The sequence below is a fragment of the Choristoneura fumiferana genome, chromosome 9 (assembly GCF_025370935.1).
Source record: "Choristoneura fumiferana chromosome 9, NRCan_CFum_1, whole genome shotgun sequence".
NCBI lineage: Eukaryota > Metazoa > Arthropoda > Insecta > Lepidoptera > Tortricidae > Choristoneura > Choristoneura fumiferana.
This window is the reverse complement of record NC_133480.1, coordinates 6,348,811-6,373,563: the sequence shown is the minus strand read 5'-3', so window position 1 is coordinate 6,373,563 and position 24,753 is coordinate 6,348,811. Positions and strand designations below refer to the sequence as shown.

At 43.6% G+C, this 24,753-nt stretch overlaps 4 protein-coding genes across 6 annotated transcripts in view; all 4 read right to left on the bottom strand.

Moving 5' to 3' along the window:
* LOC141431069 (uncharacterized) overlaps positions 1–9,146 on the bottom strand; it is a 24,754-nt gene extending 15,608 nt beyond the window's left edge. The window contains exons 1-5 of the mRNA XM_074092045.1: positions 9,084–9,146; positions 8,716–8,892; positions 8,423–8,593; positions 6,456–6,653; positions 5,718–5,835 (exon numbers count right to left, since the gene is read on the bottom strand). Coding sequence (XP_073948146.1) covers positions 5,718–5,835; positions 6,456–6,653; positions 8,423–8,593; positions 8,716–8,823 — 595 coding nt within the window. The 5' untranslated portion in view covers positions 8,824–8,892; positions 9,084–9,146. The remainder of the gene's footprint in view (positions 1–5,717; positions 5,836–6,455; positions 6,654–8,422; positions 8,594–8,715; positions 8,893–9,083) is intronic.
* LOC141431375 (AP-1 complex subunit beta-1-like) lies at positions 333–2,326 on the bottom strand. The gene is made up of 4 exons (XM_074092545.1): positions 2,306–2,326; positions 1,279–1,473; positions 737–829; positions 333–465 (listed from the first exon to the last, which is right to left on the bottom strand). Exons 1-4 carry the CDS (start codon positions 2,324–2,326, stop codon positions 340–342), a joined length of 435 nt encoding a protein of 144 aa, XP_073948646.1. The 3' UTR covers positions 333–339.
* LOC141431374 (uncharacterized) lies at positions 2,456–4,830 on the bottom strand. The gene is made up of 4 exons (XM_074092544.1): positions 4,177–4,830; positions 3,429–3,611; positions 2,509–2,705; positions 2,456–2,459 (listed from the first exon to the last, which is right to left on the bottom strand). Exons 1-4 carry the CDS (start codon positions 4,828–4,830, stop codon positions 2,456–2,458), a joined length of 1,038 nt encoding a protein of 345 aa, XP_073948645.1.
* Positions 9,147–10,724: 1,578 nt separating the features above from the next.
* Positions 10,725–24,753, bottom strand: part of Mhcl (Myosin heavy chain-like) — a 176,971-nt gene continuing 162,942 nt past the window's right edge. For 2 of the 3 annotated variants that reach the window (XM_074092028.1, XM_074092029.1), the window contains 9 exons: positions 24,322–24,465; positions 23,413–23,643; positions 21,121–21,237; positions 20,052–20,213; positions 18,776–18,952; positions 18,183–18,312; positions 17,622–17,769; positions 16,849–16,954; positions 15,934–16,358 (listed from right to left, as the gene is read on the bottom strand). In XM_074092028.1, the coding sequence (XP_073948129.1) occupies positions 16,017–16,358; positions 16,849–16,954; positions 17,622–17,769; positions 18,183–18,312; positions 18,776–18,952; positions 20,052–20,213; positions 21,121–21,237; positions 23,413–23,643; positions 24,322–24,465 (1,557 nt within the window). In that variant the 3' untranslated portion in view covers positions 15,934–16,016. Of the gene's footprint in view, positions 12,148–12,588; positions 12,697–13,179; positions 13,390–14,273; positions 14,441–14,977; positions 15,188–15,933; positions 16,359–16,848; positions 16,955–17,621; positions 17,770–18,182; positions 18,313–18,775; positions 18,953–20,051; positions 20,214–21,120; positions 21,238–23,412; positions 23,644–24,321; positions 24,466–24,753 lie in introns of those variants that run through there. The other variant, XM_074092030.1, reaches the window with a different exon arrangement.

The following is a 24,753-nucleotide window of genomic DNA, read 5'->3' as shown; positions in this document are numbered from 1 at the left end:
GGCTGTCCCTGAGGGCGGTTTGGCTATCACCTGAGGTCGGGGTCGGCTATCACCTGAGATTAAGATTGGAGGTCTTCTGAGGTCGCGTTGACTGTCTTTTGAAGTCGGGGGTTGGCTGTCCCTGAGGCCGGATTGGTTATTACCTGACGTCGGGGTTGGCTATCACCTGAGGTCGGTGTTAGATCTCCCTGAAGTCGGGGTTGGTGGTCTTCTAAGGTCGTTTGATTGTCATCTGAATTCGGGGTTGGCTGTCCCTAAAGTCGCGGGACGCTTCAGGAACAGCTTCACCACGGCTGTTAGCAACTGCAGTTAGGTATCGGCTGTGGTCAGGGTCGGTTGTCACCTGAGGTCAGGGTTGTCGGAGTCCTGCGTGGCGAGGCTGAGCACGTGCTGCACGAGCTCCTGCGTGTCGGCGGGACGCTTCAGGAACAGCTTCACCACGGCCGTTAGCAACTGCAGTTGCACCTGGACGAGAACACGGTCGATTAGTGGGATTGCATTATTATTAGTCCACACCGTAAAGGTCGGGTTCGGCGAGCGACCAGTGGCCGTATTGTCTATATTACATTGTTTATTACAAGCCCTTTATTTTATGGACTATTTCTTAAGCACATTAGTAGCATATAACAGTTTATTTTTTAAGAAACTCTGTCACTGTTGTCTCTTGAACGGGATAGAATAACAAATAAGAAAAGCTAATTGACCCTGCTGCATTAAAATGCACAAATTCAGTTACCTGAGCGTTTTCGTCGTGGAATCCTTCCAGGAAGGAGTCCAACAACTCGTCCGCGTTGTCGATACGCTCCGCGTACTCGCCCACGATCCACACCTGTTGACAAAACGTGTGCCTTTACTGCGTATTTGTTATCAACTATTTAAATGAAGGAGGTCAATTTGATTGTATTTTTATACTTGATACCTTCTACATGAATCGATTTGGAAATTTCTTATTTCGCTTGGAAACTTCCTGTTTAAATTTGAAGAAAAAATGCTAGTTACCGCTAAGGAAGTTCTTAGAACTCTTGGGGTTTATTTAAGTTTACTCAAGGCCTGGATTAATATGCTGTAGCTGAACCAGAAAGCTTCATCTTTAGCCTCATTTAAGCTTACCATCAGGTAAGATAGAGGTAATCGCTGGCTAGCGTAACAAAAAACTATGTAGTGCTGCATAAATTTCGGTCAAGTAATAATTTGCGTGGGAACTGAGGCCTAATCCCTCTGGCCTCTGATTCTGAGAACAGGCTGTGCCAGTAGGACTGAAGTTGGAACATTCCTCACCATTGAAGCCCTCGCTTCGGGCTCGTCCAGCGTGTCCAGGTTTTCGCAGAGCGTGGATATGATGCTCTCGTATTTGTTGGGGTACTTGCGGAAGATGTCCTTGATGACGACCACCGCCTCCTGCACCACGTAGTTGACCTTGGTCTGGATCAGCTCCAGGAGCGTGGACACGCAGCGCTCGGCTGACGGCTCCACCTGTGTGGGGGGTGGCAACGGTAACAGAGAGCTGGCGGCGCGGCCGTGCAGACGGGTTTTAAGTCGGTGAGAGTCTTGCACTGTCTGGGCCCCAGGGTACCAAAATATCCGATATTTATTATAAATATCAAAATATCGGATACATATATCCGATATATATCAAAAGTTTGATATATATCCATTTTGTATGAAAGACATATTATTATTTGTAAAATAAATTAAGTAAAATCGTTTCCGCACTTTGTCAATTACTTTCTTTGTAAAAAAATATAGAATGAACACAACGAAAACTTACTCTTTCTAACGATATTTTTCTGACACGACTTAACTTAACATTAACGCCGGCAGAAGTGTTGCTATTAATGGATTATAACTTACTATCAAGGAGTATATTTTAACTACTCCAACGCCGTCCACATTTGGGAAGTAGAAATACAGTAACAAAGGCCAAAAATTAGCCAAAAATTACTTAATAATATAAAAATTTTAAACCATTTTTGTATTGATATATATCATAAAAAATCATTTGATATATATCCTCGAACCCTGCTGGGCCCTCTCTTCCTAGTACATAATGGATATTTCCCGACTGCACGTCGCCATCTCCTATAAATCACCTCACATAAAATTTAAAAACTAAAGACAAGTAAATAAAACTCTAGTGAACATTTGAGTGAACCGCCATAGGCTTTTTTTTTACAGAGCTTCATAACAGGGTCATTCGAGCGTTCCAACAGCCTCATTTTCCTGGTCATACTTTTTACGAATTGGCTGATTTCGATTCTTTTGATTATTTTTTAGTTCCTGCATTTCTACCACATAACAAAAAAACTGTATCAGAATCTTCGGCCATTTTTACAGAAGTGTCCACAAAAAAGAGACGGTTAAAACGCTCGAATAATGACCCAATATCCTGGTTAAAAGCTAACTCTTAGTCACCACAAAACTAAATCACAGCGCTCAAATGTTATTAAGATTTACTTCACCTAAACAGAAACGTACATAGTCAACATGTGCCTTTCTTATCCAACGTACCTTGATTTATCAAGCTTGATAGCACAGCGGCCGATAGCGCGTACAGCTTTGCGTACAAAATCCACGTCGACTTCGGTCGCGTATTCCTTAAGCTCGCCCAGAACTTGAGCAATGTTCGCTTGCGAGGCGAGACGGATCATAATGTCCAGTTTTTCCAGTTTTACGTATATCGGGTCGTTGTACTTTACGAAGAACACCTGAAATAACAGTAAAATTTCAAGCATTAGTAAAGCCGGAAAGTCAGCTGGCGTATTCGCTTAAATATTGGGTGAAAGATCTATCAGGTAGCCCAGTGCGGGCGTTCCCATGACGGCGGGCGTTTAAGGCATGCGGGCCCAGAGCTGTACAGGTATATTTCGTTGAATAAGGGTGTCGCAAAACAATTGCAACATGTAAAGGGAGCTGCCGTGTTAAAAAGATTGGGAGCCCCTAGGCAAGTGTCGATTCAGCTTTATAGCCAGGGGGTAAGCACATGGTCAATTTTTTTTACGCGTATATATATTTTTGTATTACCCATTGTCCCACAATATTTTCATTGTAGTCACCCTCATTTAGTAGTAGTAGTAGATGTAGTAGTAGTAGTAAGTAGTAGTAGGTATTAGTAATAGGTAGTAGTAGGATGAATATTTGGGCGTTTGAACCGCCGTCATTATTCTCAACACTTTTTTTAATCAGATTTCTTAAGAAATTGATACTATAAACATCCACCTGAAACATATTTTAGCTGTATGCATAGCAGTGCTTGGCTCAATATTAAATTAACACCAGTTAATTCTAAATTCCGTTAGAAAGATGTTGAGAATAATGACAGTCCGAATATTCACCCAGTAGTAGTTAGTAGTAGTAGGTAGTAGTAGTTGCAATAGTAGTAGTAGGTAGTAGTAGTATCAGTAGTAATAGTAGTAGTAGGTAGTAGTGACCTTCATCTCGTGCTTGAGTATGTCAGGGCGCTTCTGCACGACCAGGTTGATATTCCGGAGCGCCACGTACTGCACCTCGGGCTCCGCGCTGAGCAGCGTGACGAGCGGCGGCGCCAGCTTGCGGGACAGCGTGCTCACCAGCTCCGTGTCCGACGCTACCATCTCCATCAGCTTCATCAGCACCTGGGGGGGGGGGACACGGTTAGAGCTGACTCGAGGGCGGATATAGCTTTATAGCCAGGGTGCACGTGCTCTAATTGTAGTTATTTTTCGCAAATATAACATCATTATATCAGCCATAGGACGTCCGCTGTTGGACACAGGCCTCCAGTTGCTTCGGTTGGAAGCGGCCTGCATCCGGCGTGAACCCGCGGCTTTACCAGGTCATCTGTCCCACTTTCTGCATCATAAGAATTGAAAAGTCTTCGAGTGGCGACCTTAAACTGGAAGATGAAGCGTTGGCAGTGCTCCCATTAGGTGGACTGGCGACATTGTGAGAGTTGTGGGCAACCGGTGGATGCAAGTAGTGAGTTGTCGTTCATAGTAGGAAAGCTTTTGTTCAGCGGTGGATCAGCTGACTTCATAAACGATGTCACGTAGTAACTAAAGTGACGGCGGCGTTGGCATGCGCGAGGCGCGGCGTGATGCGCTCGCAGATGGAGTGCGCCTCGCGGCCAGGAGTCGCCTCGCGCGTCCTGTGTCCAGGACAGCGGCCCGCTCCGGCGCTGCGTGCCCCACGCGGGCGTACCTTGACGGCGGAGAGCACGACGGCGGCGTTGGCATGCGCGAGGCGCGGCGTGATGCGCTCGCAGATGGAGTGCGCCTCGCGGCCAGGAGTCGCCTCGCGTCCTGTGTCCAGGACAGCGGCCCGCTCCCGGCGCTGCGTGCCCCACGCGGGCGTACCTTGACGGCGGAGAGCACGACGGCGGCGTTGGCATGCGCGAGCGCGGCGTGATGCGCTCGCAGATGGAGTGCGCCTCGCGGCCAGGAGTCGCCTCGCGCGTCCTGTGTCCAGGACAGCGGCCCGCTCCGGCGCTGCGTGCCCCACGCGGGCGTACCTTGACGGCGGAGAGCACGACGGCGGCGTTGGCATGCGCGAGGCGCGGCGTGATGCGCTCGCAGATGGAGTGCGCCTCGCGGCCAGGAGTCGCCTCGCGCGTCCTGTGTCCAGGACAGCGGCCCGCTCCGGCGCTGCGTGCCCCACGCGGGCGTACCTTGACGGCGGAGAGCACGACGGCGGCGTTGGCATGCGCGAGGCGCGCGTGATGCGCTCGCAGATGGAGTGCGCCTCGCGCGCGTCCCGCGGCGAGTAGTTGCTGAGCGCGTCCAGGATGAACACCTGCCCCCACTCCGTGCACTCGTTCAGCGCCGTCAGCAGCTTATTGATCGTCGGCGCGTTCATCTCTGCGTAACAAGGCTATTTGACACGGCTCGTATCAACGGGTGACAATACGAGTATGGCGTTCACCGGCCCGGATAATAGCGACCCGATTTTTCGTAGTCTGACATGAGTTTCTATGGGCGTGTACACGAAAACTCGGGTCGGTATTATATTATCCAGGGTTATAGTCTTTAACAACAAACAAACAAACGAAAAAGAGGTAGACCGAAAGCCCTAGTGTTACAGATTTTTATAGGCGGTGGTGAACTCTTACCATCAGGAGACCCACTTGCTAGTTTGCCATCCAGTCAGATAAAAATAAATAAATAAAATAGAAAAATGGGAAGATGAATTAGTGAGAAATGCTGGCGAAAACTGGCTTACTAAAGCCACGACACACACGAAATGGAGGAGCCCTTTACCCGTTGAGGGGTCCATATTGAATTGTTTTTTTAACTAATTACTATTTATTATGAAATGAAATGTTATGTATTTTTTTTAATGTATATGTAATAATTGGTATAATTAAATGATTGATTCGAATATGTAATACATGCACTTATGATTATAAATGATGATGATTGATTAAAAATGGAAATAAAGAGGCTATAATAATAATAATTATTATTATTATTATATTATCCGGGCCGGTAAAAAGTATCACCCTCTGCAACTGATTCTGCATCCTAAACGAATCACGAGACCGCATACCAGAACGCTAGTAGCGTGGAGAGGAAATAATCGCCTTCATTCAACACGCCGTATCTGGTTGAACATGGCAAAAATTTCTTATGCAAAACTTTTGTTCCTTTTTCTTTTATGTACTCAGCCCATAATTTTAACCGCGGCGTTGTTTAACTTAACCTAGCAAAGATACAACAAATTAACAGTACCAAGAAGTGTCTTACCAACAAGAGGATGTCCAGAAACACTAGCCTCATTAATCTCCGAAAGAGCAGCAACCGCATTAGCTACCACCATTGGGTTCGAGTCGCTCAACAGGTCTTTCAACTGATCTAGGAAACCCTGTTGATAGAAATAACTTCAGATAAGCATAGGCATCTGAATACATGGACGCTTTTCAGTGCCGGATATACGATATTTTGAACCAAAGCCTTCCCCAAAAATTGTAAAAAATAAATCCAGAGGGTTTTGGCGCATCCTTACAAGTGAGGAAAGCGCCCCGGATTGACCCTTATGTATGGGGCTGATGCTTTTGCCAACCATGCTTGATTATTATTTCACTATCAAACATATCATGTAAAGACTAAAGAAATTTAACACCAGAACTTGTTACTTTAGTTAATTAGAAATTATGTGATTACTGATTAAGTAAATCATCTAATCAAATTCAATACCCATACCATATTGAATTCACCAATTTGGGCTTACTTTATTTTGCTCCACAACACACTCGGCTGCGGCAACGTTCCGCTAAGCCCTTACGCTACGCCGGGCGAAATTATCGCAGTCACAAATGAGTGTTATTGGCAAATGTGTCAATGTTACACGAATAAACAAGATTAAAAAAAAAAATATATAGGAGTATGAATTTTGTTGACACACATGCGTGTCACCAGCACAGGAGTGTCAATTTTATGGTCACAAACGTGTTAAAAGAACAAAGCACAAATCTGTTCAATTACCTGATCTTCTACCATGCTAGATGATATATCATACAGCTTAGCCACGCACACAGCGGCTGTCTTCCTGACATAAGGATCTTCATCTTTCAGGCATTTCCGTAGAGGTTCACACAGATACTCGGTGATCTTGTCCACGCGAATGCAACCCATTGTCCGTACGGCCAGCGCCCTTATCAGGGGGTTCGAATCTTCGCAGTCCTGGAGGCGTTTCAACGTTGTTTGCATTTTGTGTTTTGTGTAAAAGAGAGAAAGCAATACATCAATCATACGGAAGCCACTGACTATAAGCTTACAGTAGAAACCTGCTATGCTGCTAGCTAGTCTACATTTACGGATTTGAACTGCATTGTAAAAAAAATATTCCAATTGTGTATAATTTATTTCTGCCCATTTGCTACAACATTTTTGAAACCAGTGTTCAGAATTAGGCGAGCCATACCAAACTACACAGTATGATAACAAAATATTGGATAGATAAATAAATATTGAATAAATATCACAATTAATACCGATTAACTCATTTCCAAACTATGCAACTGTACTAACTGGCAATGAATAACCATACTTGCATAGACCAAGGACTGATCCTAGGACCTCAAGTTTCATTATCAGGTTTTCTAAGCACTATGCCATCCACTTGGCTAATAGATTAAAGTATGCATAAAAGCAATAGATTAATGAATGCTCATCATTATCTTACAAATTTTTCTTATAAAGTTTAGGTTACAATTTTTTTATCTTATATTTTAAGGAGACTTTAGTACACCAAATGTGACCATGCTACAAAAGCGCTCTCTTGTACCAAAACCTAGTCACGGGATGCAAAGGCCTGTTTAATGAACCTGTAAACCAGCATCGCTTCTTCTGAAAGTGATTGACTATGAATCATATTTTACGCCTCCATTTAACAAATCCATACCAGAGGCCCTATTGCCTAACGTTTCTGACAATCGAAATTGCAATCAAATGACAGATTTTTCATACAAAACCTGTCATTTAATTGTGATAGTGACCATCAGAAACATAAGGCAATACGGCCTCGCCTCAGTTTACTGATTGGATTGCCTAATACCAAACACTGCACTGTTAATATTGTACCAAATATAATGAAGTTGTGTCTGCAAGCAGGATTAATGACACATAACCAGTATGATACCCACTGATAAATGGAAATAGATAAGGCATAGTAACAGTATAGAGGGTTCTACTGTATGAGTGGTACAGGGTTAGTATAGCCGATGTGCATCTAGTTTGACGAATGAGGCATGGATTTTACTTCATCTCAAATATTAGCATTTCATATTATTTATATCTTACTGCATTTACACTGGTAATGTAGATTTACACATCTGCTGATGATGGATTTTATTTAAATAATAAAATTATATTTCACATGCGATCATAAAAATCTATTACCTATTGCATGCAGGGTAAATTTAAAATGGATACAACAAAAATGTAATTTTAAAAATGCTGTTATTTATGTCTGTATTAGTGCAAAGTTCTTGTTGGTTTAGTTTGTTAGTTAAAGGAACATTGAATGTGTAAATCTACAAATTGATGAGTTGATTGGTTTTTGGATCATTTGTTTACCTTAACAAGCTGGTATGTTGGTAGATCCTTCCACCCATCATAATATGGTACAGTAGACATTAAAACGATAAAAAAGACAAGTCACACACACACAAATAACTACACTATGAGTAGTTATTCATTAATGAAAATTGTCTCAATATTATAATAAATATCTTCCATTTCAAAAAAGCCCAACACTGAAACTCCCATGCTCCAATATAATAGAAAGATTATTTTTACTAGTACTAGAAAATGTCTCAGAAAAATATTAATAATTTTAAACCATGCAAATCAAATCGAAAGTCACAAAAAGCAGAATTTGTTACAGGACTTCCAATTAACTCATTACAGAATTTCAAATGAAGAAAAAGCAAGTAACTATACCGACATACCTTGACAAAAGTATTGACTGCCATGATAGCCATATCGGGCTGGGACTTAGCATAGTTCATCAAGTACAGGTACACAAGCTTTTTTAACTCCAAATTGTCTGTTTGCATACAGTTGACGACATCAGGAAATAGTGCAGACACATCTTTTCCCACTGTCATAGAGGCTATCACCTAAAACATAAGTCATGAGTCATCTATTTGGTTAGGAATAACTGTTAGAAGGTAACATTAAGCATACAGTGTACCAGCTATTGTTAATAAACTTTAAATAGGTAATATTAGGGTACACGTACCTTCTTGACCGCCTCTTTCTTTTTCTCCTTTTTATCACTGTTAAGTTCCGATTTTAGTTCGAATATCTCCCCTTTCTTAGTTGTAGTGAAATATTTTGAATCCGTCATTTTGGTTGGATAATTGAAGCGTGAAACAGCCCCGTTAGATGATGAAACCAATTATTTACTGGCCTGAATCTGAAAATCAATACATAGTTGGACATCTTATTTGACAGATACACCATACATAACAAGTAAATATTGAAAAAGTACTTAATACAGTACTAAAGTTGCCTTACTTTAGGATAAACAATTTGTGCACAATTTAATATTATTATATTAAAAAACACAAAAATACTGGACAAAATACATAAAATACTAAAACGTACGTTTGACTTGACACGACGAGGGGCGTATCCACAGATTAAAAAGTTTTTACAGTGAAGTGACATTCCGTCCGTCATTGCTCGGTGTCAAAGTTGCGTCGCGTTCATACATTACTTTACTAAAAAAAAAGAAATTTGCATGTAAAGTACAAAATGAAAATAAATAAAGAGGGTAAATAGGTCGGCAGGAATAAACCAAATAAAATATTGTCCATTCCTGCAGACCTGCAATACAAATTTGAAGTCTCTAGTTAGAGCCACTTTGAAGCGAAAATATAAATCCCATTTATTTTGGAAACAACCTTCTGTAGCAATTACTTCCGATTTCAATTTGATTCCTACTGACCTATTAAGTTATTTGACCCATGTTTTAATATGAATCCTTACTGTTCTTATTTCTTGATCCTTACTTATATTAGGTACAGCTAAATGTGAAAGTATATATCTGTTTGTTACCTCTTCCCGCTTAAACTGCTGAACCGATTTAAATGAAATTCGAAATGAAGAAAGTATAAGTCCATGGGAAGTACTTAGGATAGTTTTGATCCCGGAAAATTGCAGTCCCTGCGGGATAGCAATAAACTAATTATTCCAGACGGAGTCGCGGGCAAAAGCTAGTTTGAGTTAAAAATAAATAAGCCATACTAATACTGTAGATGCTAAATTCTATCTGTACGTCTACTTTTCTGTATGTCTGTCTGTGTATCTATCCATTTGTCTGTTGAGTAGACGCAGCAACTCAACTTAATAACTAGTAACCCTAAAGTTTGAAACATACAGAGAGCGGTGGCGGGGCGGTAATATTTGAGCTAACATGAAACACAGAATACTGCGCAGAAGATAAGGGTGGTGCCGTTTTCTGTGTGCCCTCTTTCACCTTAGCTCGAATATTACAACCGGCACCGCTCCGCGCCGCGCCGCACCGCTCCACCTCTGGCGTCAGTGTTTCTAGCTTGGTGTGACGTAGGCAGACTAGAAATGGAGGGAGAATTAATGTGGGCCGCGAAAGGTTTTAATGAAAGGAAAAAATGGTTTATAATTATTTGAATCAACTCTTGGTTTGTGCGAAGCAAATAGTTAAGTATCCCCTAACTTGGTGAGTGTTCGTAAAGTCTAACCGTACGAGTTCGTACTCGTTACTCTTAGTAATATACTCGTTAGATACTCTAAGTAATATTGATATAGATGAAAAAAAGAACATTGCCTTTTGCTGGAGGTTTGGATCAATCTAAGGAAGAAGGAGGAACACCAAGGGGCTTGCGGGCCCCTTATTCTGTATCTCGCTCATGGAAACAGAAGTACCCGTCTAATGAGAGGATCCTACCACTATGTGGCTCTCGGCCCTCGGGTACATTTGCAGTGCTAGCGCTAGACAGATAGCTTGAAGTTAAATATACTATGCTGGAGCGTAATTGTGCATCCCTATATCTCTTTATCGTGGATGATACTTTGTCGCACATGAGAATTGACATAACTTCGAACCGAGGCTATCCTACTTTATGACCATAGACGTAGGATATTTATGCGTAGCGACAATAATAAGTTTGTTTTATTCAGATACTATTAAATAGTACCTAATGTTGGCAGCAAAGTGCGTTCCTATCCCATATCGTTGCAATGTAAACGAAAAATAAAACGAAAGCATAATTTATATCTGTTACTTTATTTTAAATAGTTTCACTTTACAACCAGTATTGAATGCAATAACATTTCATCACATTATCATACATTACACATATTATATTGTGGTTACAGACACATAGCTAAATAGGTATAAATAGATGAAGATTTTAGAATGGAGCTACATAGTTAAAATATAATTATCACTATTATGAAGTATAACAGTTTATGATGAATACATTTACTAGATTTAATTAGAAATTATAAGTAAAACAAACCAGTCAAAAAGGGGATAAATAAAAAAAATCTATTCACCTAACAGATATGTTTGATCGCCTACCATAAAGCAACAACTCACTTGTAACAAATAAATCATAGAATAACAGTCTGATCACACAAATATTACAAATTAAATAATAAAATGTTTATGCAATCTAGTTATTTACAAAAGTTAGCTAACTAAATAACAAAGAACCTAACATTAGTTTGTAAGATTTCTCGCCTCTAGGTCTCGTCTAAATACTGGCTGGTCGCTCGCAGCACAACAACATCTATCATAGACAAAAATTCTCTATAGAAAACGCTACTTCATATAATTACAAATTAGGTCAAAGTGACGCACAGTGTTGCTGCAGAATACAGGCAGGGCAGCGTGTGTGGCGAACAAAGAAGAACAAAGATAATAAATATTCTGGAATGCATTCATTTTTCAATTGTTTCATTTTCTCGGTTCCACAACACACGCCAACTGCACAAACAGTGATCTATCAGTATTAAAGTGACTATTTCATTCAAATTCATTTCGGCAGTCGTGTATGTATCAAAGCTCATATAAAAAGATTTTGAAAAAGTTTAAAAAGTTGAGCAGTCTAATCATAGGAATCGTTAGCGTAATTGCAATTCCAAGCACTGTCTTATATTATAAGTTAACTCGACACTAGTACACGTTTTAAATCAAAGTCTTTTCACCGCACGGAGCACGATCGTCAATCAGTCGAGTCTGTCTCGTTGCTTACACAAAACCCCTGTCATTCCATAGAGGCAACCAAATAATGATTTGAGTATCATGCCGTAGTCGTTCCCAATAGACCTCTGAATATTCGGCTGCAGAATTCTAACGCTCGTCAAAGCACACCGTGTCAGCACGACTCGGCTAAATGTGTAAGCTTGGACTTCAGTCGATAACGTGTTCTTATGGACTGTATGATCGAAAGCTCGATAGTCACTCGCGTCGGCTACAGCTCCCAACTATAACTGGGGCATGGTTCATTCGACAAGCAGTCGCTCTCGCCGCGGGCCGCAGAACACGCCGCAGAAGACAGGCAGCGCGGCGAGCAGGCCGGCGGCGGCGGGCGGCTGTTATGCGAACGACTCCTTGGTCGGGCTGAGCGGCTTGGAGCCCGAGCCGACGCTCGAGCGGCTCGCGCGGCCCTCGGGGGTTTGAGATCTGAAAACGTTGAACGTGATGTAGAAAATTGTACCCGTGTCCCTAGTTAGAGGAGGAACCAAAATAGCACAATTGATTTATTTAAGTACTTATAACTAGAATTTGACCATGCGACACCTTCTGGCTAGCGGGATCTACCTTTGTATGTAGTCAAGATGTTTACTTTAGTATTTTTTTTTAACTAAGGGACCCCATACATCCCTGTGATTTTGTTATGTATTTTTTTAAAATTTTATACTGTAATTTATATGTACTTTGTTTGTAGTTATTTACTAAGTTTATTAAAAAAAACGACTACACCAACTTTCTTGCGGCGCATTCATTGGCAATGATGGTCTTTCCGAACGCGCCGGTAGTTTAAAAAAAAGTGTCATGTAGAAAGAGCCCTTTGCGGCCTACTTGCAGAATAAACGTTTCGTATTTAGAGTGAGTAAGTGTTACTTCTGCGAGTCCAGCTGCATGCTGTTCCTGGAGGGCGCGGACGGGCTCAGCTTGTGGTTGGCGAGGAACGTGCCGATCGACTCGTCCGAGCTGTAGCTGTCGTTGTCGCTGTAATAACATAACACGTATAAACCCACTAATGCATGCTTGCTCAACGATAGGGTACCTATACAAATAAATCGTTAAACCATGGTTAACCCATTTTCCAGGCTTATTGCGTATAGCGACATTTAAATATAAACAAATATTCGACCTTGCAAAATAATTAGGTTGACTGGTAGAGATTAAAGGGGTAAGTCCACCTTTGTACAAGTATCTCAAAGTTTGTCAATTGTATTTTGTTCATTTTCTTTTGTACAATAAAGAGTTTACATACATACATACATAATTAATATGGTACAAAATAAATTGAAGTCGTTAAAAATATTATTCGTTTTTTTATTCGGCCATAATCACAGAATAAGTAATAGTACACCATAATGTTAATTATCAGACCAGATAGTTTCTGTCAATGAAGTGAGCCGTCTGCCGAAATCAAGAAAACCGCGGTCTGTGTATAATACATACGAGCCTAAGTAGATGATGTGTTACCTGTCAGAAGCCGCGTCATCCCCCGGGCTGGACAGGTCCCCGGCGATGGCCTCCTGCAGCGCGGCAGCGCGCCGCGCGGCCAGGCGGGCCTCGTCCCGCGCGGCCGCCGCCTCGCCCGCCGCCGCCGCCGCCGCCGCCTCCGCCGCGCACTTGGCGCGACACGCCTCGCTCAGTTTCGCGTTGAGACCGGAGTTCTCTTCTTTGAGGTCCCTGTGCGATCAAAGTAAACCTACTTAGTTTGTGCTTTTGAACCGGATGAACTTGACCAGTGCTTTGTCAGTCAGTAGACAAGATTTTGTGTCGAATTCACTATAAGCCTTATAAATAAGCTTAAGAGTTGCTCAGAGAGCTATGGAGTCAAAAGTTTTGGTTGCAGGAAAACGAGTGTCAATTGTTAGTTTGTTAAAAATTTCTGGCCTGAGTCAAGTCTCCGGAACTGTTACTGTGTACTTTATCTGCAAAAAATATTGCGTTTTCGGCCTTTCAAGCGTGCATAAAAACCCGACACCGACCAGGCCACACCTGAACATAAAAAGAGTCTTTGGGGGTTTCGCTTCTCGGGGGTTCTTGGATCTTCTTACCGTGTGTTTAGACGACAGAGGTTAAGTTATTATTTGAGTGTGTCAATAGTCTCATGTTTGTGTTCATTTTTCTGTAAAAATTGCCCAAGATTCTTTACAGTCTTTTAGTTATCTGCTTGAAATACTGGAACTACAACAAATAACCGAAAACTACATCAAAACCTACAGCCTGTTTGTAAAAATGTGACCAGGAAAATGAGGCGGTTAAGACGCTCGAATAATGAGGGGTCATTTAAGTATTACGTAAGCACCGATGGGGGTAGGGGGTTAGGGTCTTTGCTTTGCTTATTTTTGATGACATGGGGGCCGAGGGGGTCTAGATGGTGCTTACGTCAGCAATATTTATTTATTATTTCTTGCTTTTTTTTTTCAAAACGTAAAAACGTAGTAAGAAACCTGAATAGATTTAAAAGCGTTTTAAGATTGGGGGTTGCTGACTCGCTGAAAAGGGGGAGGGGAGGGGGGTTCAAAATACAAAAATTCTGCATACGTAATACTTGAATGAGCCGTTACCTGAGTTGGCGCGCCAGTTTCCTGGCGTCATCGGCGGCGGCCAGGTCGCGCGCGCGCGCGGCGCCGAGCTCGGCCGCGAGCTGCTCGTGGGCCTCGCGCAGTCGAGCTAATTGTCCTTCCAGCCTCGCTCGCGATGTCGCTTCTAGTTCCAGGCTTGACTCTAGCTCCTGGACGAAACAAACATTTCCGTATGAGTAACACGTTGCAACCGGTGTTCAGTGGTAGGATTATAAATGCGAAAGTTTGTGGGCACCTGTGTGTGTACGTGTATGTTTGTTACTACTTCGCGCTAAAACGGCTGGATGGATTTGGATAAAATTTGGCATGTAGATAGCTGGATGTCTGCAATAACACATTGGCTACTTTTTATACCGATACTCCCACGGGATCGGGACCAAGTATCGAAACTTCAACTTTTGACTTCGGTGAATTTTTCGTTATCGTTAAAGTGCACCTAACGTAAAAATCTAAAACTAGACAAGCGTTTGACGCGTTTCAAACTCAACCAGAGTTCATAAACAATCATCAGTATAGTGCGGTGGTGGTGATAGTTCAGTTTGTGTGATGTGTGTGTTATTACAGTGTGAAGGCGGAGCAGCTGCACGGACACGCATCTGTTTCATAGACGTAGCTATGATAAAGTCGCGGGTGAGCAAAGTAATTGTTTATAGTTCAACAACCCTGTAGCAGCGTCTCTTTCTCACCTTGTTCTTGAGCAAGAGCCTCCTCTCGGCCTCGTGCTGCGTGTGCGAGTGCCCGGCCTCCGCGCTGGCGAGCCTGCTGGTGAGCTCCGCCAGCTTCTCCCGGGCGGCGCGCGCCTCCTCCGCGGCCGCCTCCGCTTTGGCAGCCGCCTCCCGCGTCTCCGCTTGCGCGGCGCAGAGGGCGCTGGTGCTCGTGCGGTATTTCTTAAGTAGCTGGAGGGATAAAAAGCGCGTTGGTTTTAGTAAGTTCATACGTAACCGTGGCGATCAAAGGGTTAAAAGATTCTTACCTGGTACATGAATAAGTTTGTTAGACAGTACCTATTAATCATCCCACGCGTCTAAACTGCTGCGGCAAGCGTTCAGAACAGGCTTGGGGCTCACACGCAGGGCTTGGGGGCTTCGCGCGTTGCAGTGCGCGCGCGGATAGTTCAGTTTCGTGCTGCGTGTCATGAATGGCTTGTGCATGGTCGGCACTCGTTCGTAGCCGTCAGCTCACTTCGAGCGCTGTCGTTAGCATAGTAAATATCCACACCGTCGTCTAGCTGGCCCCGGCGGCGGCGTCTCTGGTCAGCGCGACCGTTTCGCACGCGCCGCCTCCTCCAGCGCGGCTGCGCTTCGCGCGCCTCCGCTGTGGCGCGACCCTTAGCGTGGTATAGTACAGTACCTCTGCGGCCTCCTCCTCGGCGTCGTCTAAGCTGGCTCGAGCGGCGGCGTCTCTGGCCGCGGCGAGCGCGCGCTCAGCGGCGTCGTTGCGAGCCCGCGCCGCCTCCTCCAACGCGGCTGCGGCTTCACGCGCCTCCGCTGTGGCGCGACCCTTAGCGTGGTATAGTACAGTACCTCTGCGGCCTCCTCCTCGGCGTCGTCTAAGCTGGCCCGGGCGGCGGTGGCGTCTCTGGCCGCGGCGAGCGCGCGCTCAGCGGCGTCGTTACAAGCACGCGCCGCCTCCTCCAACGCAGCTGCGGCTTCGCGCGCCTCCGCTGTGGCGCGACCCTTAGCGTGGTATAGTACAGTACCTCTGCGGCCTCCTCCTCGGCGTCGTCTAAGCTGGCTCGAGCGGCGGCGTCTCTGGCCGCGGCGAGCGCGCGCTCAGCGGCGTCGTTACAAGCACGCGCCGCCTCCTCCAACGCAGCTGCGGCTTCACGCGCCTCCGCTGTGGCGCGACCCTTAGCGTGGTATAGTACAGTACCTCTGCGGCCTCCTCCTCGGCGTCGTCTAAGCTGGCTCGAGCGGCGGCGTCTCTGGCCGCGGCGAGCGCGCGCTCGGCGGCGTCGTTGCGTGCCCGCGCCGCCTCCTCCAGCGCGGCTGCGGCTTCGCGCGCCTCCGCCTCCGCTGTGGTGCGTCCTTTGGTCGCCGTCGCCACAGCTAACTCTAGGTCCTCCACCTGATGAAGGAACATCATCATAATGTACTAATAATTAGGGGAAGAGAAAAATAGAAATGTCTGGCCAGCTAACAGTTCATGAATTTAAGCTACTACCTACCATAAAGTCTAAATTAAGGGATTTATGCGCAACTAGCCGTTGCCCGCGGATTCGCCCTCGATCTGGTTTTTTTCCTAAATTTTGTTTAACACAAACCTTGTCCTGACAATAACTAACGCAACACAACAAGTATCCAATTCGATGCCGTCGTTCGGAAGTTATTTTTATTCATATTTATTTATAGATTTGTCTAGTTCGTGTTTTAGGCAAAATGCAGGCTCTTCTTCGGTATAATAGGTTTTAGGCAGACAGAGCCAACTTGCAATAAATATTTTGTAAGACACGTTAGTAAAACCGAGTGAATTGCTGCTTTTACGCAGCTATAATTATACAAATTACGATCATTGTACATTTTTTCAGTCCGCCATTTCGCAACAGTTACTAACTTACTTGATTTTTCAGCTGTCGGATCTGTGCTTTGGCGCCGCCCTCCTTTTCTTTCTGTTCCAGCATGGTTTGCGCGTCGCGTAGCAACGCTCGGTATCTCTTCAGATCCCTGGAAAAAAATAAATCGAACCATGACAATCTAATTCGGTTCTCAATGCGTTATAAATGCGTTGAAGCCGTGGTGGCCGAGTGGTTTGACCTATGGCCTCTCAAGCAGAGGATCGTGGGTTCAAACCCCGGCTCGCACCGCTGATTCATGTGCGAAATGACATTTGAAATTTACCACGAGCTTTACGGTGAAGGAAAACATCGTGAGGAAACCTGCACAAACCTGCGAAGCAATTCAATGGTGTGTGTGAAGTTCCCAATCCGCACTGGGCCAGCGTGGGAACTACGGCCCAAGCCCTCTCATTCTGAGAGGAGGCCTGTGCCCAGCAGTGGGACGTATATAGGCTGGGATTATTATAGATATTATTATGGGAAACCTATTTATTATTTTGTTAATTAAACAAAATATTACAAAAATGAAGCGCGTCAAATTCAGGAGTGGCGTGACGTTACGCTAAAACGTGTCGAAAGCATGACCAAGCCAGCTTATCCAGAGCGAGCCGCACCAAACACTGACCGTTTAACCCGCTGCACCAACTGCGTCTGCTCCTGGTTTTCGGCGCGGGCGGTCTCCTCCAGAGCCGCGAGCCGACGCTCCAATTCGTGCCGCTTCCGAAGCAGCCCCAACAAGGCCAGCGCATCCAGAGTGAGCTGTTCCAAGCACTGACCGTTTAAGCCGCTGCACCAGTTGCGTCTGTTCCTGGTTTTCGGCGCGGGCGCTCTCCTCCAGCGCGGCCAGTCGACGCTCCAACTCGTGCCTCTCCCGCAGCAGCAGGCTTCGCTCCGAGTGCTCGCTCTCCAACTGGGACTCCAGAACTGGTGGGATAAACGAGTGGTTAAACTAACGTACACACGTACGTAACCAAAATCGAAAAAGTGAGCAAAAAAAAATTAAAAATTGATCTGCTGACAACTGTTTCACAGTAAGGCAGACTTTCACGGACCAGAGCTAAAATAACTCCCGAGTCAAGTGCTAATCCCAGGTTAAATAGTGTCAAAATGGTACTCATTATTCATAACCAAGGGTTAACGATTTTTTTTAAATCTCATACCATGCAAACGACTCTAAAGGACCTGTATAACTATCTGTTATTTCATGTGACTACAGACTATACCTATAATCTCTGCCAGCGGCGGCCCTAGGTGGATCATGTGTTCGCAAATGGCTTACGCAGCGTTTAGGGAGTTACAAAGTGGCGAGGAAGAGGTTATGTAATGAAGTTATTTACTCTTTAGTTTCTTGGCGGCGTTGGCGCGCGTCTCTTCCACCTCGTCGTCTCTCGCCGCCGCCTCCAGTCGCGCCTCCTTGCGTTGTTGCTCCAGTAACATCTCGAGACGCAGCTTCGAGCTCTCCAATAACTGGAAAAATTAAACTATTAATCAGGGATACTCTGTGCTACTCCAAGAGATATAAATCCAATGTGATATTTGCACGAGCGAAGTGAGATCGCTGAGTTTACGGGGGAGAATGTTTAACCCAAGGATTAGGTACGTGCAACCGTATTTTGCCACGAAAACGTATTCATCCTTACTAAAACTATAAGCGCGGAATTAATTCTGCCTGTCTGCCTGTCCGTCTGTCTGTCTGCTCTTCATATTTAAACCGCTGAACAAATTAAAGGAAAGGTAGGACATTGACATTGTCCACTATAGCCCTAAAAGCTGGGAAAACAGACTACAAAAACGTATTCTACTCATTAGCAATCTGCAAATAAACTCAAAGATAATATGTAGGCTAACGATGATAATGATGGTGATGACGATTATATTAATTACTGGTGATGATGACGATACCGCTGCTGTTGATGACGGTTAGTGTCACCTGTATCTGTCCGGCGAGGTCGTCCAGCTCCTCCTCTTGGTCGCGCACGCGGCGCTCCAGATCCGTCCGCGCGCGCCGCAGCGCCGCCAGCTCGTCGCCGCCGCCGCCGCGCTCTTCTAACTCCCGCTGCGCCGCCGCCAGCCGCTCCTCTTTCAACTCGAGTTCCAGCCGAGCTTCCTATTGTTAACCAAAGTGACAGACAACTTAAGGCACTATCTTTTCAATTATTCAAAACAGCCCACACCCATCCACTGACGAGTAAAGGCCTCTTCATTTTTATTCCACTTTGCCCGGTCTTTTATATACTATCTTTTAAAAGCGGAAAATAAAACCCGCATCCATGGAACTCCGGCTGTGACAAATTTCCTCGCTGTACACCCAATCCATGTAATAAGTAAATATTCAACAAAAGTGGCTTCATGACTGACCCCTGTGGAACACCGTGTACAGCCAACAAACCCGTCAGTGCGGTTCCGTAACAAATGAGGAAGATATCAAGTCTCTTTAACCAACAATAAACACGCCAATACCCTTTCTACACATTAAACACATGTTTAAATCGCGTTTAATTTACTCAGTTCCTAATGGCAAGCGAGGTACTAACTACCAAGTCATCAACGTACAGTACACCAACAATAATTATAAATGGTGTAGATTTTTTTTACAGTTTAATATTGTTAATATCTTTTTCGTGTGATAATTTATAACAATGAATTTTATTACTATCATGCAATTTATTGATCGATTTTTTTAAGAAACTTTTAATAACATATTCATGTAATTGACAAGATTTAATTTTTTTAACACCTGTAAATTACTACAGCCTCCTAAACATGGCAAAATATTTATTATAGTTTAACTCTCCATATTTTAAAAAATACAAAAAATATATCTGAATTTGCCAACACTACCACAGAATAGAGATGTTTCCTTTGTTTTTTTCACCAGAAAAAGGAGCTGTCATAATTTTGACAACTTCGACGTCAGATTTACGTGATCTTTTTTTTAATAGAGACTAGACAAAAGTAATGGATCTGCTGTGTGGTAGTTTTGGAGTTATGCCCTTTTAGAATAAGCACATCTTAAAAAAATTGAAATAAATTAATTAATAATCGTAGCAAAATTTTAAAAATATCTGCGTCTTTCTGTTTCCAACCAGAATACAGAGAAAGAATCAAATTATAGTCTTAGAAATATGAAATCTTGTCAATTACAGTGTTTGTTAATTTAGTTTGCAGTTATTTTAAACATAGATAAAATCGAAAGCTAGACTTACAGAGAGGCTCTGCTCGAGCGCGTATTTGTCAGCGCTGGCGAGGTCGCGCTCGCGAGACAAACGCTCCTTGGCTTGTCGCTCGCGTTTCAACTCTTCTTGGGCGCCATGCAGCTCGCTGTCGAATTTACGCTGACGCTTCTCGAGCAGGTTGTTGCGGCATGTCTGAGGAATACAAGTAATTATAAGAATATCAAGGGATTTTACAAAAAAGGCAGTTTTATTAAAAACCTTTTAAAGTGTGTCACTTTTCACTAGCTACTGGCTTCAGCAGGGAAATTAAAACAAGATTCGTAATTGCTTCAGCGATTCGTATTTAATTAACCCACCTTAGGGTTTCGACCTTTTACAATACGAGTACAGATTTTTTTGGAGTTAAAACGCTTATGAAATATCATCATCTAGCTCGAGTATATAAATATATATAAATCCCACTGCTGGGCACAGGCCTCCTCTCTGATTGGGAACTTCGAACACGATTTGTGCGTAGGTTTCGTCAAGACATTGCCCTTCACCGAAATGTAGTTGGTAGGACCTTGTGCAAGGTCCGCCCGGATTGCTACCACCATCTTGCTCGCTAATCCTGCCGTGAAGCAGCAGTGCTTGTACTGTTGTATTTCGGCGTGGAGAGTAAGACAGCCGGTGAAATTACTGGCACGTGAGGTATCCCATCTTAGGCCTCTAGGTTGGCAACGCGTCTGCATACCCCTGGTGTTGCAGATGTTTATGGACGGTGGTGATCTCTTACCATCAGGAGACCCACTTGCTCGTTTGCCATCCAGTCGAATAAAAAAAAATGCTCGTGGTAAATTTCAAATGTACGAAATATCGAAGACACTGCTTTGAAAAAGTACATGCGTGGATAGCAATTGACTGATTTTAAGACGACAATTGGAATGCGTTAAAAAATTACGCCTACTTTTTTCAGATAAGGTATCATCGGATGTGATCCGATACCGCAGATGCTTAGAAATGACTCGATACCTCTCAAACACTGAAAGTCCTAAACCTAACTCAAATATATATCGGTTTATTATATAGCTGTATTACTTGTATTAGAAGAGAAATGTACCTGTTCGTCGAGCAGTGACCTAAGGTCGGCCATGTCGTTGGTCAACTTTTGCAGCTTGCGTTTCCACTGCGCGGCCACTGCCCTTTGCTCCTCCACTTCTTCGTACGCATCTTGGACCTACGAACAAAGAAAAATTGTTTAATGGAGAAAAACAAACAAATAATACAGCTGCAAATAAAATGATTGCGATAAAAACTTATTTAAATGCGAGCCAATAAACGCATTAGGTTTAGGTAAAAAGAGTCGCAGAAGTCACATTCGCCGTCTTGCCTGGATTAAGCCGTAAACAAAGTGGGATTTACACGATTTCGCTTGAGAAAAGCTTATATATATTCTAGAATTCTTCGCATGTTTCAAATTTCACTCACGCAACGTAAACATCGATAAAAATCTGTCGAAAGTCAACGTTTCTGGCGGAACGCCAATCGGGAGTTGTGGTCAAGGAGACAAAAACGTGTTGGTAATAAATTCACTTACTCATAGAGAGTTGTTAAATTACATTATCAAAGTGCACTGACCTCTTCGTCGTCCATTGTTCGGGAATAATGTTTATTGAAATAACCAGCGCTGTGCTCTTTGGATGATAAGTGTGGTTATATCAGAGATGGTATCACTAGTGAGAACTATGCCGCTATCACACGAGCGCTGGCCAAGGATGATCTTGAGATAGATTTTGGGCAAGATAAAGGCATTCGGCTTCGTGACCCAGTTACGTTTGAACGCGTTCGCAACTAAAACTATTTATTATTTTAAATTCAATACGCACTTGCATGATTCAGAGGCAAAAGCGAGAGTGAACATAATTTATTGAGTTGAAATTAAAAAAAGTGATTAATAATCAGCTGCCGCGTCGACGATATCAGTTGTGTGGCCTCGCATCACACACAAATGCTGTGATTCGATTTATTTGAAGTATGAGTTTCATTTTGTTACCTTACGATTGCCAAAGGGGTGGTTCAGTGCATTTCTCAGAGGTGTTTTGGCTTCAATGTATGGTCAAAGGTGACATACTGTCAAATAGTGGAGTCGGTTACGATTATAACATATTCGACTTCTAAAAGTCCTTACAAATGAATATACATTTTCAACAAATAGACACTAAAGAGGCGTACATAAATTTTGCAACAAACAGTAAAAAAACCGGAGGAAGTGAGAAGTTAACACGGCACTTTCATTTTCGTAGTTATCCATATTGTCGTGTTGCAGTTTGTATACAGTTATAAATATAGCGCGACATTCAATTTTATTACACTTTTACCTTTAGTTTGCTATTTTAAATATCAGGTGCTAAGATCGACTATGTCATTTACTGGATTAAGTAAAGTAGAAATGTTTTATCAAAACTCTTAACCTTTTTTTGCCCGGGGGAAATCTGCTGTCAGATACCCCATCACCACGGGGAGGCGATGAGGTAATGTGGGGTTTTTACCCACTAAAACCCCCGGGATGTTCCTTCCTCGCCGCCTTGCCGGCGAAGCAGCGGTACAACAGTATAACCCGCTACATCGCCAGGGGGCGGTTATCCGTTTCCGGATTCATCTTCTGAGGGAGCCATTCCTGGCCCTCCTTTTCCTGCAATGGCGTGCCAGGAACATTTGGCACGCCATTCTCCTCAAGGATTTTGCACTTGCGGGTCACGGACGTCCCCGTCGAGAGAACATACTGATTTCCTGTAGCGTGGAGTGAACATCATTCGGTCACCCGTAGCATAACAGAAGCGTGAAGTGTCACCACCTCACACGTACAGTGGGGGGTAGGAAAACCTTCGTCAGTTATTATATTGATTCCTTTACAAGGTCATAGACTCTTAGTAAGTTTTGAAACCCAAGTACTAAGTAGACAAGTGCATATCAAATTATACTTACTTGACATGATAACAAGGGTCAAAATAGTATACACCTCTAACATATATCTAGTTTCATGTAAATACAAAACCTTTTTAATAAACAACTTCGTAAATGATTCAATCAAATAGTTCTTTTTGATTTTCAGTGTTTGTCAGTGCCAAGGTGTAGTGGTAGGCACAGAGTACTTTATACATGTGGTAGGGTTGCTATGGTCACCTGATTATGTTTAGCAGGTTGACAGGTTGACGCAGTATGTCCTACTCAATCGGTAAAGCAGATTAGCGCTCATACTGAGCAAAGGAAAATAGATCTTAGGGTGACGACTTTTTTTTACTCCGACTGTACCTACAAAAAATTTGCCATATCGCGGATGTCAAAAAGCTATCCTGCCGGGCAACCTAACAGAAACCGAGTTTTTAACAGCGCCATTAGAGAATATTCTTACCTTTTTCTCCAACTGCTTTTTGACCGACACGAGCTGTTCCAAGTCGTCTTCATGTTGCCTGCGTAACTGCGCCCGCAGCAACTGCAGTTCCCTGTGCGCCTGTTCGTAACGCCGCTTGTATTTGTCGCCGACGGCCGCGTCGCCTTCGGAGCCTTCAGAGTCGGAGGGCTCTGCGCCGCCGTTGTCGGCGGAGCGCCAGTGGAGGAGCTCGAGCTCCAGACGTTCGGATGCCTGTTGGGTGATAGAGCTTGTTAAAGAGACTGATAAATTGTTTTAGAATGGGTACGCATACGTACTACGTCCGAGCTGAATCGATTAATGGTATTTTACACACTAGATACGATATTATCACATAGTAAAAACTACCATACAAACAGTTCTACGACTGCTCCGGACCGTAGTTTCTTTTATCGGATCAAATTCGGATTGGACGTAAGGTAAAACAGCTCTTAGTGTGAATTCAATTTTGTACCTCCTAGACGCCTATTAGAACATTAATGATAAAAAATAGCAGATTCTTTTCTTTTTTTCACGGTTCTTAAATATTTCGGCGAAAATACGTTTCCCAAATGATTCTATCTGAACTGTTACTTAAAAACGAAATTTGTTTTGAAACTAAGTATTTCAGGGTTGTTATAAAATTATCCCGTAGAGTTCTCCAGGATAGACCTGTAATATATCCTGAATAGTTTACACTTTCAGACGAGAAATCATTCGTCCACAAAAATTGGGAAATTAATTATAGGGAAAAATATTTCCGGCGAAAAGCAAGGATCCCGTATTTCAGTCATTTGCATTTCTACCACAGAACTAATATTGTCCTCTTTTTTTTTCTCGTATTTTTCTCCGAAGTCGCCGCCCACCTCTGATGCTCCATGTCATGATACAGTCTTACAGCGTGCTGGTTACCTGCTGCAGTCGTTGGTTGTTGGCGAGCAGGTCGCGGTTGTCGCGCTCGATGCGCAGGCGCTCGGCTGCTTCGGCGTCGGCGCGCTCGGTGGCGAGCGCCGCCGCCGCGCGCTCCTCCGCGAAGTCGCCGCCCACCTCTGACAGCTGTAACAAAACAGTTACGATAAAATGGCATGGAATAGGTACTTATTTGTATTGAAGTATTCGCTCAAAACGTTTTCGCCGTTTTCAGAACTAGGGTGAATGGGAATTTATTAGGTAAGCGTGTTCTATCTTAGTCTACGTCTTCGCTTATCAGCAGGCGTGATTGTGGTCAATCGCAAGCCTATTTCTGTATGAAAAAAAGTAATGAACATCTAAATAGAACGTTGCTATTAATTGGTATAAAGGGTGTTTTAAAATTAATCCAGAACGTTTCAGCAGGTGGCTGAC